Consider the following 15,155-nt stretch of genomic DNA (forward strand, 5'->3'; position numbering starts at 1 on the left):
TCTGAGCATGATCAGTTTGTTAGCAGAGCTAAGCAATTGCCAGTAAATGGGGGTCCAAGGCCCCTCAATAGCTAGGGGTCCATCCGTCAGTCAAAACAGCTTTTGCGTACACTTGGTTACATTAGGTCCAGGAACGCGGATTAAATTATTGGTCTAGAGTAGAGGCAAAAGGTGGGCTCCCACGGAGCTCAACTTAGAGATGGAGGTCCCGGGATCCCCAGCAGATTTGGCTAGCAGCCATGGGAGTCTTTGTGATCAGGGCCCTTAAACTCACCCACAGGACCCGTGAGGCCTGCACCCCGAGGTCTGCTCCGATGATTCCGGTGAGTAGTGCCGTTCTCCGTGGGAGACAATCTACAATAAGGTGGAGAGCCCCTTTTTAATCCCATCCTGAGAGCGGGAAAGGCTTCTTGGGAAAATTTGTTAATTGGAGGCAGTGGGCTGGAGTGACCTGCCCAAGGCCACACGGCCCAGGAAGCATTCCGTGTCTGGGCCGGATTGGAACTCAGGCCCCCGACTGCAGGGCCCCCAGCTGCCCCTGCAGAGGGGTGAACTGGGGCTGAGGGGGAGGGGAGGGGGCTTCCAGCAGGGCTGGGGCGCTGGTCAGGGGTCAGCTGATGGTCACCCTGCCCCAGGAAGGGGGTGAGTGGGACAAAGTCGGAGCCTCCTTCAGTAGAACATTCCAGACTGGCAGTGCCTACGCTGTGTGTCCCCTCCCCGCCCCTCCCGGACCCGCCGTGGAGGGTAAACGTGAGCCTGGGTGGGCACAAGTCCAGCCGGTCCTCCCTTCCCTGTCCGGCAGGGGGGAGACCCTGGCTCCGAATGGCAGGCTGCTTCTGTCATGCCCACGGCGGTGCCCACCTCCCCGCGAGGGCGGCTGCCTGTGGGCACCGATGGCGCGCCCTGTCCAAGGGGCCGCAACTCCACGCAGCTCCGCCCTCCGTGCCCTGACAAATCTCCGATTTCTGTCTGAGCAGGTGAACTCATCCCGCACGGGGGGCTCCTGGCACCCCCAGTCTTCGGGCATGTGGGGGGCTGGGTGGGTTCTGCCTCCCGCGGGCCGCCCCGCCCCCGCCGGAAGCGGAAGGGAGCCTGCGGTGGGGCGTGACGTCACCCCCACCCGAGAGGGGCCTTCCCGGGGGCCTCCCTTGGGAGGCTCGCGACGTGACGTCACGCCCGGCCGGGCCGCGGGCCCAGGGCATGCCGGGAAGGCGCTCCGTGAGCGGGGGAGGGGCCGAGGCGGCCAGTGCGCATCACGTGCGTCTTTCCGTAGGTCCATAGACACACGTGCGCGCCCATGTGCCTGGGGGGCGCGGGAGCCCACGGGAGACGCCCCCAGCTTGGGGAGGCCTGGCCAGGGAGGGCAGCGCGGGGGCGCTTGGAAGCCTAGAAGGGGGCACGCCGGTGGCAGTGGCATTCCGTTGGCAGTGGGCACAGGGACAAAGGGCCTGAAGGCCTAACCCCGAGGCCATCGGAGGAAAAGCAGAACGGGGCTCTTGGGAGCACCCCAAACCAGAGCCATTGCTTTGTTTGAAGGGGCACTTCCCACCCCCCAGCCGCTGCCCTTGCTCATGCTTTTTGGTTCTGCCTCTTTACAAGGGACTGACCAGGTCAGTCTTTGTTTCTCTGCTTTCCCTTGGATTCAAGATCTCTCTGCCTTTTGGAAGCCAGCTGTATACATGCATGTCCTGGGGAGGCCTAAGGGAGGACCCCTGCCTGCCTGGCTGCCTTTTCCACTGGGCTTCATCTTTCCTGTCTGACTTCTTGCTGAGGGTCCTCCGGTTTTGACAGGAGGAGGCCTTTCTCCAAGGACCGCTCCTTACCCCTTCTACTTGAATAAGCTCCCCATAGTCCTAGAGAACCATCCCCACAATGGCCTAACCGACATATCTCACTTAGAGCATCAGATGGAGGGAAGGCTCTGAGTCTGGTGTCATTGAGGCTCTGACTGGTCTCATCTGGGGTCCCAAGACCCTTCTGACTTTGGGGTGTGTGTAGGAAGATGGGGAAAGGCAGTGAGGTCAAGGAGAAGGAATTGGACAGGGTGGCCAGTAGTCTTTGTTCTGAGAACTTCCTCTCCTAGCCTGACCCTACCTGTGGCCCTCTGTGTGTTAAGTCTCTTCCCTAAGGTCAGGGCAGGACCTTTGTAACTCCTTTGAAAACTAACCCTCTGTAAATCCTTGTAGGCCAACTTCCTGCCTAGGAAGAGAAGGGAAAGACGTCTCCCCCTCTGCCATCCTTGTTCCTTCCCAGCCCAGCCTGCAGAGGACCAAGACCAGGCCCCAGCAAAGAGCCTGGAGGCAGAAGCCATGGCCCCTGGGATCCAGAGACCCCCACCCCAAGTGAGTTCAGTCCTTGCCCAGGCTTGATCAGCATCAGTCAATGTGACCATTTCCATCAACCCAGAGGCTTGTCTTTGAGGCTGGCCATCTCTTAACTATGGATCATTGTTTTGTTTGTTTATAAAAATTGATATGAAATAGAATGCAGTAGGGACCATCCAGTCCTGCTCTTCTCTGGAAGTGTGCCTCCCACCCCAATTGCCACCCTCTCTCCGTGGGTTTTTTAGGTCCTCCCTCCTTACAAGTGATCAACAAGGTCGACCACCTACCCTCACACGCAGATTTTCCCCACTCCTCTGGTTCCAGTGGTCAAGCTCTCCCTATAGCAACTGAAGGTCTAGGTGAAGTCCCTCTACCCTGGAGTCTTGTCTGGACAGCCTGGGAGCAGAGCCCTGAAAGCTTCCCCAGCTCTTGTCCTTGTCTGTGTTGTCCTCAGAGCAGAGATTGTGCTCCTGGGGGTGCGCATGTCTTTCGGTCTCAGCCTTTATTAGCACCCTCTGCCTGGCTCCCTCACACCTTATGTTTCTGTGTTCTAGGGGATACCAACAGACCCCCTTCCTCCCTTGTGTGGGCCTCAGGAAAGCTGCTAATCCCTTGTGGTCTGGTCAAGAGGACATGAGAGACAATGCATGGAAGGATTTGAGAGCGGGATACTGATAGTCTCCTAGAGGAAACAAGATGGGAATGGGGCAAATGCGGGAGGGGGCTGGTAACAGAATGGCCACATACAGATCTAGGCCCAAGCCCAAGTCAACTTTTGAGAAGAATTAAAAATGGAAAATGCGGAAAAGGTCTAGAAAAATGACTCAGTGTTACTGATGGAGCTATTTTGTGCCAGGCATTATGTTGGTTGTGAAGGAAAAAGCAATAAATAATGGAATAATCCCTACTTTCATGAGCTTCCATTCTAATAGAGGAGACGAATACCCACAAAAATTGAGTATTTTCAGGGGAGTGAAGAGGGAGGTCAAGGTAAGAGGTTAAGAAATGAGTGCAAGAGATGAGTAGAGAGTTCAGACAAATCTTTTTTCAAGGAGTTTGGCTAAAAAAAGGAGATGTGGTAGAATGATAGCTAAGTGGGCAGGGAGATTAGTGAAGGTTTCCTTAAGAATGGGGGAGACAGGGGAGGCTAGGTGGCGCAGTGGGGGCAGCTAGGTGGTGCAGTGGATAAAGCACCACCTCTGGAGTCAGGAGTACTTGGGTTCAAATCCAGTGTCAGACACTTAATAATTACCTAGCTGTGTGGCCTTGGGCAAGCCACTTAACCCCATCTGCCTTGTAAAAACCTTAAAAAAAAAAGTGGGGGAGACAAAATATGTTTGAAGTCAATAGGAAAGGACCAGTTGAGAAAGGTCAACAATTTGACTTAAGATATGGTTCGGGGGAAGGTAGGCATGACTGACAATGCTGACTGTTGGACAAGACAGCAGTGGGATAGCCTGACTTTTAAAGGAAAATGAAAAGCAGTGTACTTAGATGAAAGTGTTTGGCAAGTCAGGGGTCAGCAAGGATTTATTATGTGTCTGATGTGTGCCCAGCACTGTGCCAGGGTCTAGGGATTCAAATACAAATAAAGAAAGCTGGTTCCTGCCCTGCAGGAGCTTATACTTTCAAGAGAGATAACACCTAAAAGGAAAGGGGGCAGAAGATCCCAGATGAAGTTGGTCATGCAACCAAGTGAGAAATGGTGAGATCCTTGAACTGGGCCCTCTTCTTCAGTGGAGATTTGTAATCAGAGACAGAGGATGGTGATGAGATTTAGTACCAAGGTTGGTGAGATAATCACAAGATGGGGAGGCTATCCTAGGAATGAACTTTCTGGGCCAGGGTGGAGAAGACTTATGAAGATGTCCCAAGGTAGTGGAGCTAGGTGAGAAATCTCTGTACTTAAATGAAGATTCAGAGTTCATGATCTCACCTCAAAGGTGATAAAGAATGAATGTGGAAGAATGGAGAAGACAAGAGTGGTTTGTTGGGAACAAGTTAAATACAATTATAGAGTAATTATTCAATAAAAGAATGGTCTTCCTACAGTGATTGCTCACTCTGAATAAATACAATGAAATAAAAATTGTGACCTCAGTGAAAAGGAATTTTTTGTAAATTCTAGGGAATCTCCGGAGGTGTGAAGAGGCTCATTAGTCAGTGTTCAGAAGTTCAATATAGAAATAAAGGAAGCTAAAAATGAAATATATATTACAAAGAGAACATAAAGGAGATGTTTTAAATAAGAAATCAAAATGGTGAAAAAACAAAGGATGTTTATCCAAAGAAAATAGCTCCAAAATAATAGAACCTGTTAGAAGTAAGAGAAAAGAATAGAAAACCTGTGGCTTGTTCCCTTAATTCTTGATTCCCAAAGTCGTGAAGTTCTAGGGGTATATTTAGATAATTTATTCTTGATAAATGTCCCGTCAGTGGCTTATGAATTAGTTCACTCTCTAACTATTTAATGAGATACATTTTTAATAAATGAACAAACTCTCCTTTATTATAGTTATTACTATATATAATATTAAAATGAATGAATATTCACTTAATAAGTGAAATAAATCATAAAGCAAAGATACATGTTTTGGCTGTGATACATCATAACCAGAACCATCCTAAACCGTCAATATAGTTATAAATAACTCCTCTTCACTTTGGCTGGAGACATAATCTCATACCACACAATTCAGTACAGTTATGAAAGCTGGAGCAGCTAGGTGGCACAGTAGATAGAGCACTGGCCCTGGAATCAGGAGGACTTGAGTTCAAATCAGACCTCAGACACTGAATAATTACCTAGCTGAATGATCTTGGGTAAATCACTTAACCCCATTGCCTTACAAAAACTTAAAAAAAAAACTATGAATGCTATCTCTCCAGAATCATTGTCATGTTTTCATATGGCTAAAGCTTTATTTTAGCTTTTTAAGAAATTAAACATAATTTTTTCTTTATCTTTTCTTTGATGATCACTGGTAATGTCCTTTCCCAGAACATACAGTACTTGTCAGCTTCTCACAAACATTTTTTGTAAAAGATTTTACTTATTTTGAATTTTATAATTTTTTCCCCCTAATCTCACTTCCCTACCCCTCACCCCCCACAGAAGGCATTCTGTTAGTCTTCACATTGTTTCCATGGATGAATGTGATGAGAGAGAGATTATGTCCTTAAGGAAGAAAAGTAAAGTATAAGAGATAGAAAAATTACATAAGATAATGTGTTTTTCTAAATTAAAGGCAATAGGGGCGGCTAGATGGTGCAGTGGATAGAGCACTGGCCTTGGAGTGAGGAGGACCTGAGTTCAAATCTGACCTCAGACACTTAATAATTACCTAGTTGTGTGGCCTTGGGCAAGCCACTTAACCCCATTGCCTTGCAAAAGCCTAAAAATAAATAAATAAATAAATGAATAAATAGATCACAGATAGTCCAAAATTATTCCTGATTGTTGCACTGATGGAATGAGCCAGTCCATCAAGGTTGATCATCACCCCCGTGTTGCTGTTAGGGTGTACAATGTTTTTTCTGGTTCTTTTCATCTCACTCAGCATCAGTTCATGGAAATCCCTCCAGGCTTCCCTGAATTCCCACCCCTCCTGGTTTCTAATAGAACAATAGTGTTTGTTAAGGCATTTCCCAATTGAAGGACATTTACTTGATTTCCAATTCTTTGGGCTGCTATGAATGTTTTTGTACAAATGATTTTTTTACCCTTTTTCATGATGTCTTCATGGTATAGACCCAGCAGTCTCACAAACTGTTATACAATTTTCTTAATCTATCACTTATGACACTTATGGAGAAAAGGAATTTCCCACCACCTTCTCTCTTTCTCCTTCATAGATTCTCATACCTCTCTGGTAGAGAATAAGTCTTTTCCCTAATTTCATAGGGAGGACATTTCCTATTAAGATAGTTCTCCTGGGGCAGCTAGGTGGCACAGTGGATAGAGCACCAGCCCTGGAGTTAGGAGGACCTGAGTTCAAATTTGACCTCAGATACGTAATAATTACCTAGCTGTGTGGCCTTGGGAAAGTCACTTAACCCCATTCCCTTACCCCCCAAAAAAAGATCATTCCTCAGCTTTTATTAATCTAACTTGATTCTCACTTCAAATGTAAAATGCTGTTTTCAATATGCCATTGGACTTGTATTGACTACAATTACAAGTGTTGAGGATTTTTGGTTTTGTTTTGTTTGCAAGGCAGTGGAGTTAAGTGACTTACCCAAGGTCACACAGCTAAGTAAGTATTAAGTGTCTGAGGCTGGATTTGAACTCAGGTACTCCTGACTCCAAGGCCAGTGCTCTGTCCATTGTGCCACCTAGTGCCCCACTCTAGGGTTGGTTTTGACACTCATCAAGGTGATAGAAGTTTTGGACAAATCCCTTTTGTGCTTCAGTTTTAACTTCTCTAACTTGATGAGGATTGGACTAGATGAATTCTAGAGTCTCTCTCACCTCTATATCATGTGACTTTTTCTGGTTTAGGAGTTGATGACATTCAAGGATGTAGCTGTGGACTTCACTGAGGAGGAGTGGGGTCTCTTAGACCATTCTCAGAAAAAGCTCTACAAGGAGGTCATGCTGGAGAATGTCCAGAACCTACTCTTCCTAGGTAAAAGTCGTTTCCTCTGGTTAACTCTGAATTTTGCATCAAAGGAATGTTCATTCTATCCCTAATATGTAGGATTTGAACCTTTAATTTATTTATTTTTAATTTTTAAAAATTGGAGCCTTTATTAATTACTCAAAAGGCAAAACTGCTAGTCTCCCCACAGGGTCCTTCTGCTGCTTGGTTTTCCTATAAAAGATCTTTGAGTTTTGCGATGGAATACTCATACTTTCTTTTGGTGCTCCTGAAATTGCCTCTTTTCTTTTAAGTAGCTTCAAGTCAAAATTCAAACCAACATTACTGAATCTCAGACATGTAGTTAATCTACAAGGTTAGCTGATTGATCCTCTCTATTGGACATATTTTTGTCTACCAAATCTCAAAAAATAGTTTGCGCAGCTTGCAGATGGGCAGCCTAAGGGGGAACCCTCTACCTGCAAAGGCTGCCCTTTCCTCTTTGGGATGGATCTAGTCTTTAAAACTGTTTGTTTAACAAACATTCATTGGTAGTGACTTACTCCTAATCCTGCAGGACATAGCAAATTTATCCTTATTCTTCCTTCTGTGTTCCCTCAAATTCCAGCCAGATGGTAGGAAAGGAAGGGAAAGGAATAAGTATTTATTTAGATTTCTTTTCAGTGTCCCAAAGTGGGCAAAATACTTGATAACTGTTTTCATTTGATACTCACAACTGCCCTGTGAGATTGGTACTGTTCTTACCCCATTTCATAGTTGATGGACCTGAGACAAGCAGAGGCTGAGGAAAAGGTGAGGAAACCAAAAGAATATGCTGCATTTAGTTAGCAGGGGTCAGAATTTGATGGAATCACTGCATGAACACCAAAGTCACTTTATGCCCAATTGTGATGAGTTGGCATCACTGCACAGAAACCCATTATGTCTCAAACATACACATGCTTATTGTCCTAGGGGAAAGGTCACAAAACTGAGCCATTCTTTATTATATAAGGTGCTAATAAGGAAATTTGGACATCATTTTGTTTCATGAACCACTAAATGGAATGTGGTGCTAACGGAACAATAGTGAATCATACTGTTCACTTCCTGACAGAAGGATAATAGATTCATGATACAGTAGGAGACATTATATATGATAATATATGATATATGATAATTATATGAATATATAGAATTTTGTAGGAAATGGCATAATTTCTTTGATTTGAATGGAAAAGAAGAAAAGTTGAATATAAAACTGAAAGTGATTATATGAGAGTTAAAAAGAGCAAATCTATTTCTCAACTTAGCATATGAAATTTGCCAAGAATGACCAAATGATAGTGTATCTAAACTGGTCAATACAGAATAGCAGGAAGATGACCTGAGACAGACAAAAATACAACTAAAAAGAATAACAAGATCTGAAGAAAATATAGAAAGTTTAATGGAGAAAATACTGTGACTAGAGCATGCTCAGTTGCATAGTATAAGTTTTAGTCTCAGCTGCAGGGAGAGTGATCAGGTAACTTAGTCATTATGAGCTCGTAGCCTGAATTATGAAGGGTAATGAGAATGCTGAGTTTGACCTTTGTCACAGTTTGTTGTGAGGATCCAATATTATTATTTGTGAAGCTCTTTCTAAAATTAACCATCCAAGGGGCAGCTGGGTAGCGAAGTGGATAGAACATTGGCCCTAGAGTCAGGAGGACCTGAGTTCAAATTTGGTCTCAGACACATAATACTTACCTAGCTGTGTGACCTTGGGCAAGTCACTTAATCCTACTGCTTTGCAAACAAAATTTAAAAAATAAAATTAACCATCTGGGAATGGGATCAAATGGCATTTCCAAAGATTAATTCTACCTTTTTAAGTTTGAAAACTCTTCTTTTTGTCTAGGGAAATAGAATGTAGATCAGTTCATTTTCTGTCACCATAAGAAAGAACATTTGTTTATGTGTATCTTTCATTGGATGTGATTGTTTGTTTTCTTCAGATGCAGAGACCAGGTTTGAAGTGAATGAGACAGCTACAAAGCTGAGAATTTGGGGGGAAGAATCTGGTCAGCAAAGATACCTAAGTGATGGTCCATGTTACTTCAATTTGAGAGAAATCTGTGACTCTAATATCAAGATAGATAAAAATTCAAAGAATCACTGTGAAGGTGATGAAATTAGAAAGAGAACGAGACAATTTTCAGTCCTAAATCACTGTATGCAAATGACCTCAGGGAATGACTATTTTCAGGATAGCGAATATAGCAAATGCATTCCTGAACAAGTAGAACTTTTTCAACCTCATGAAAAACCTCATGAAAGGCCAATATATCAAAGTAATCAACAAGAAATGACCATTAGATTGAGTTTGGATGTCATTAGACATCAAAAAAATGCTGGAAAAATGCTTTATGTAAGTAATAAAGACAGAAAGACCTTCAAGCAGAACTTTAAACTTATTACTCATCAAAAAATTTGCAGTATAAAGGAGCCTGCTGAAGATAATGAATGTGAAGCAACCTTATCCCATCACTCATCTCTTCCTTACCATTCTAGATTTCATACTGAAATAAAAAGACATACATGTAATCAGTGTGGAAAGACATTTGGTTTGATCTCAGAACTTATTAAACACCAGGTGATTCATTCTGGAAAGAAGCTGTATAAATGTAATGAATGTGGGCAAGGTTTCTGCTACAAATCACTCCTTATTGGCCATCAGAGAATCCACACTGAAGAGAAACTTTTTGAATGTAATCACTGTGGAAAAACTTTGACAGAAAGGTCCATTTTAGCTAGACATCAGAGAATCCACATCAGAGAGAAAACTTATGAATGTAATCCATGTGGAAAAATTTCAAATACAGCTTCAGATACTACTGTACATCAGAGAGTCTTCCCTGAGAATAAAGCCTATAATTATGACCAATATGAAAAGACTTTCACAAAGAGTTCCAATCTTGCTGTACATCAGAGAATCCACACTGGAGAGAAGCCTTTTGAATGTAATCAGTGTGGAAAGACTTTCCAAAAGAAGTGCCATTTTGCTGCCCATCAGAGAATCCACACCGGAGAGAAACCTAATGAATGTAATCAGTGTGGAAAGGCTTTCAGAAAAAGCTCCAGTCTTGGTAAGCATCAGAGGATCCATACTGGGGAGAAACCTTTCAAATGTAATCAATGTGGAAAGGCTTTTACGCAGAAGACCAATTTTGCTACACATCAAAGAATTCACTCTGGAGAAAAACCTTATGAATGTAATCAATGTGGAAAGGCTTTCACAGTGAGGGGCAATCTTGTTACACATCAAAAGATCCACACCGGAGAGAAACCATTTTATTGTCATCAGTGTGGAAAGGCCTTCACACAAAGCTCTAGTCTTTCATTACATCAGAGAATTCATACTGGAGAGAAACCTTTTGAATGTAATCAATGTGAAAAGACTTTCAGAGACAGCTCCAGTCTTGGTAAGCATCAGAGGGTCCACACTGGAGAGAAACCTTTTGCATGTAATCAATGTGGAAAGGCTTTTACACAGAGGGCCAATTTTGCTACACATCAGAGAATTCACTCTGGAGAAAAACCTTATGAATGTAATCAATGTGGAAAATCTTTCACATTGAGGGGCAATCTTGCTGCACATCAAAAAATTCACACTGGAGAGAAACCTTTTGAATGTAATCAATGTGGAAAGACTTTCAAATACAGTCTTAGTCTTGCTAGACATCAAAGAATTCACACTGGAGAGAAACCTTTTGAATGCAATCAATGTGGAAAGACTTTCAGATACAGCTCCAGTCTTGGTAGGCATCAAAGAATTCACGCTGGAGAGAAATTTTATGAATGTGAGCAGTGTGGAAAAGTTTTCACAAAGAGCTCCAGTCTTGCCAGACACCAAAGAATCCACACTGTAAAGAAACATTTTGAATGTAATCATTGTGGAAAGGCTTTCATTCAGAGAGCCAGTTTAGCCAAACCTGAGAGAAATCACACTGAAGAGGGACCTTATGAATGTAATCAATGTGGAAACTTCAGATACAGTTCAAGTCTTACAGATCATGAGATTATTCACAATGTGGAGAAATTTTATGAATATAATCAATGTAAAAAAAACCTTCACACAAAACTCCCATCTTGCTGAACATAAAAATAGCCACACTGAGGAGAAACCTTACGAATGTAATCAATGTGGAAAGACTTTCCAAAAGAACTCCCAGCTTGCTGCCCATCAGAATATCCACACTGGAGAGAAGCCTTATGAATGCGAACAATGTGGGAAGGCTTTCACAAAAAGTTTCTATCTTGCTGCACATCAACGAATCCACACTGGAGAGAAACCTTTTCAATGTAATCAGTGTGGAAAGGCTTTTACCCAAAGGGTCAGTTTTGCCACACATCAGAGCATCCACACTGGAGAGAAACCTTATGTATGTAATCAGTGTGGAAAGGCTTTTTCAGTAAAGGGCAACCTTGCTGCACATCAGAGAATCCACTCAGCAGAGAAACCTTTTGAATGTAATCAATGTGGAAAGACATTCAAATATAACTCCAGTCTTGCTAGACATCAAAAAATCCACACTGGAGAGAAACCTTTTGAATGTAATAGTGTGGAGACACATAGGACCAACTTTGCTAAAGTGGAGAGAGTCCATGATGACAAGCAACCTTGTGAATCATGACATTTAGGAAGTTTGAGGAACTTTAGAATGCCAATGATCCTCATGGTGGTAGGCTTACAGTTTTATGTGCCCTTGGAAGAGTGGGTATTCCAGAAGGTGACAATCAACTCTGACTTGTCAACAAGTAATAAGAGAGAATGAATATTAGAGTCTGAAAAAAATGCAACTTTGTCATTTTTATTTAGGTTTTTGCAAGGCAAATGGGGTTAAGTGGCTTGCCCAAGGCCACACAGCTAGTCTGAGACCAGATTTGAACCAGGTACTCCTGACTCCAGGGCCGGTGCTTTATCCACTGCGCCACTTAGCTGCCCCTTGATTGTCATTTTCTTCTAAATTGCTCAGTCTTGGACAATCTAATTAAAGAAGTTATCCCCACCCAAACATTTTTAGAGCACCTTGAACTTCCCCATCGTGGAATAAAGGTTGTAAAGTTGGTCAAATACAGCCTCAGACACTTAATAATTACCTAGCTGTGTGACCCATGCCAGAAAATGGTAGTCATCTAAAGTATTTTATCCTACCTAAAAATAAAGATCTTGAGAAACTAACCAGGTGTGTGATATGTAAAAGAAAATGGATATAGTAACCTTGTCTAAAATCCAAAGACCTCAGCCACAGGGCAGTAATTACCACAAAATGCTGAAAACACTGGAAATCGGTCTGGCAGAAAATAGATATTAGATTTCTCAATAAAAATCGACCTGGTTAATTATCATATTGTGCCTAAAGTCACTTAACCCTATTGCCTTAAATAAATAAAAAAAATTTAAAAATGAAGTCTGTAAGGTTGAGGAAGGGTTACATTTTACAAAAGAAGTTCAACCTTCAGAGCCTGATCCTTGAAAAGAGGACTTTGGAAAAGGGGCAACTTTGGATCTCCTCAAATCAATGCTTTTTGGAAATGCAATCAGCATTGAAAGGATTTCACAGTGAAGGACAATCTTGTAGCACTCAGAGAATCCCCATGGCAGAGAAACCTTTTGAATGTAATCAATGGGGAAAGGGTTTCAGATGCATCCCCTGATTTGATAGATATTAACGAACCCACACTGGAGAGAACCTTCTGAATGTAATCAATATGGAAAGGCTTTCCCAAAGAGCTTCAGGCTTCTTGCACATCAGAGAATACATAGTAGAGGGAAACCTAATAAGTGTCTTATATATGACAGAGCTTTTAGTTATTACTCCTCTTAGCCTATTTAACTTGGGAAAATTCACAGTGGAGAAGAATCTTAGGAAAATAATCATTGTCCTTAAGCCATCACCTCATTTCTCATCAGAAAATTCATATAGAAATACTATCATTGTTATGAGTGAGGAAAGGTATTTAAATGGAGTTGGGTTTGTTCAGTATTAGGAAATTCATTTTGATGAGCAGCTAGATGGGCCATGGGGTAGAGTACTGGCCCTGAAGTCAGGAGGACCTGAGTTCAAATTTGACCTCAGACACTAACTGCTGTGTGATCTTGGGTAAGTCACTTTATCCTAATTCTCTTGTATCCAGGGTTATTTCCAGCCATCTTGATTCATTGGCCACTGGACCCAGATGCCTCTGGAGGAGAAAGGGAGGCAAGTTACTTAGCACAACCCCCACACACACACTGAAAATCCAATTCACGTGTTTGTTATGACATAATCTCTCTGATATTATGGTCTTCTTCGAAAATGAAGGACATTCAATTGGGGAATGGCTTAACAAACTGTGGTATGTCATGGAATACTATTGTTCTATTAGAAACCAGGAGGGATGGGAATTCAAGGAAGCATGGAAGGATTTGTATGAACTGATGCTGAGCAAGATGAGCAGAAACAGAAACCTTATAGCCTCACATCCTAACAGCAACATGGGGGTGATAATCAACCTTGATGGACTTGCTCATTCCATCAGTGCAACAATCAGGGATAATTTGGGGCTGTCTGCAATGGAGAATACCATCTGTATCCAGAGAAAGAACTGTGCACTTTGAACAGAGACCAAAGACTATTACTTTCAGTCTTGGGGGGGAAAAAACCATTATCTTATTATGTAATTTTGCTATCTCTTATACTATATTTTTCTTCCTTTAAAGAATGAAAATTAAAATAAAAAAGGACAAAAAGATGTGGAAAACTTTCAAAAGAGATCATCTCTTTATATCAGATTATTCCATGGAAAAGCCTTAGGAATATGCACAAGGGAGATGTGTTTTCTCCTGGAGAAGGCTTATCAGTTAGTCAATAATATTCATCCTGGAATGAAAGTATATAAAAGCAATAATCGTAGGAAGAGTATAACTGCATGATTATTAGTCAGTGAGTCCAATTAGATATTAGATTTCTCAATAAAATCGACCTGGTTAATTACCATATTGTGCCTAAAGCCATAAGGCATGTAATGAAATTTTCTCTGAAATCCTAATGTTTGTCATTACTCCTCAGAATTCATGGCATTTATGTGCTCTGATTTCTTCAGCCATGCCCCACTGAATTGGCACTCAGTTTCTTGCCCTTGTATAAATATTTTGGTTATTGTTGGACATTGTTTCTGTAATGCTTTCTTTAAACAGCTAGGTGACTCAAGTAGGTGAAATGCTGCCTTTGGGAGTCACAAGACCTGAATTTGAATGCAGTCTGGCATTTCCTAGCTGGATGTGCCAGGGCAAGTCATGAAACCTATTCCTGCCTGAGGTTTTCCATCTGTAAAATTGGGTCCAATTAGAGTATCTACATCCCAGGATTGAAAAAAAAAGAATTAATTGAGACTTTGTAAAATACTCTGCAAGAATTAAATCACTAAGGAAATACTAACTTTCTTTTTGGGGACCATAAGGCTTACATAAAAGTCAGTAAACTAAAACATGAACAATTTAGTCATTTTTCTTTAAATTCAAATTGATTTTCAGAAGAGAGTAGAGGAAGGCACCTATTGCAACAAATGGGGCACTAGGTTTAGAATCAAGGGAAACTGGATTTCAAATCCTGTCTTGGCTGCTCCCTAACTGAATAAATCTGGGCAAGGGACAACCTCTCTGTACCTCACTTTACAGGCCCCTAAAATGAGGAGGTTGGACTCAGTGACTTCTATGGTCCCATTCCAACTGTAAAGATATACTCTTGTCAAAAGTGCATTCAGATGTCCCTCCCATAACCTCTTTCAATGTTCCCAGGAAGTAGGTAAAGCAGGACCAAATCTGAACCCATGCCAGAAAATGGTGTCATCTAAAGTATTTTATCCTACCTAAAAATAAAGATCTTGAGAAACTAACCAGGTGTGTGATATGTAAAAGAAAATGGATATAGTAACCTTGTCTAAACTCCAAAGACCTCAGCCATGGAGCAGCATTTACGACAAAATGCTGAAAACACTGGAAATTGGTCTGGCAGAAAATATAGACCATCTTCTCACACTGTCAACCAAGATTAGGTCCTCCTAATGAATGTATGACTAAGATAGAAAAGGTCATTTCAAAAAATTAGAGGAACCCTGAAGAAGATACTATTGTGGAGACTGGAAGGGTTCAACTCCATGGAACAGAGAGGAGCATAGGGAAAAAAATGGTCAGTTTTCATCATATTAAAAAACCAAAAGTTTA

The 15,155-nt window shown here is 42.1% G+C and overlaps 1 protein-coding gene across 1 annotated transcript; it reads left to right on the forward strand.

Annotated features, from left to right (window-relative positions):
- The first annotated feature begins 1,200 nt into the window (after positions 1-1,200).
- Positions 1,201-12,857, forward strand: LOC141510043 (uncharacterized). The gene is given in 7 exon segments (XM_074220013.1): positions 1,201-1,269; positions 2,187-2,342; positions 6,826-6,952; positions 8,905-11,009; positions 11,011-11,572; positions 12,627-12,638; positions 12,641-12,857. Coding segments are annotated over 7 exon segments (3,168 nt in total). The 3' UTR covers positions 12,778-12,857.
- Positions 12,858-15,155: the final 2,298 nt, after the last annotated feature.

The sequence above is a fragment of the Macrotis lagotis genome, chromosome 1 (assembly GCF_037893015.1).
Source record: "Macrotis lagotis isolate mMagLag1 chromosome 1, bilby.v1.9.chrom.fasta, whole genome shotgun sequence".
Taxonomy (NCBI): Eukaryota; Metazoa; Chordata; class Mammalia; order Peramelemorphia; family Peramelidae; genus Macrotis; species Macrotis lagotis.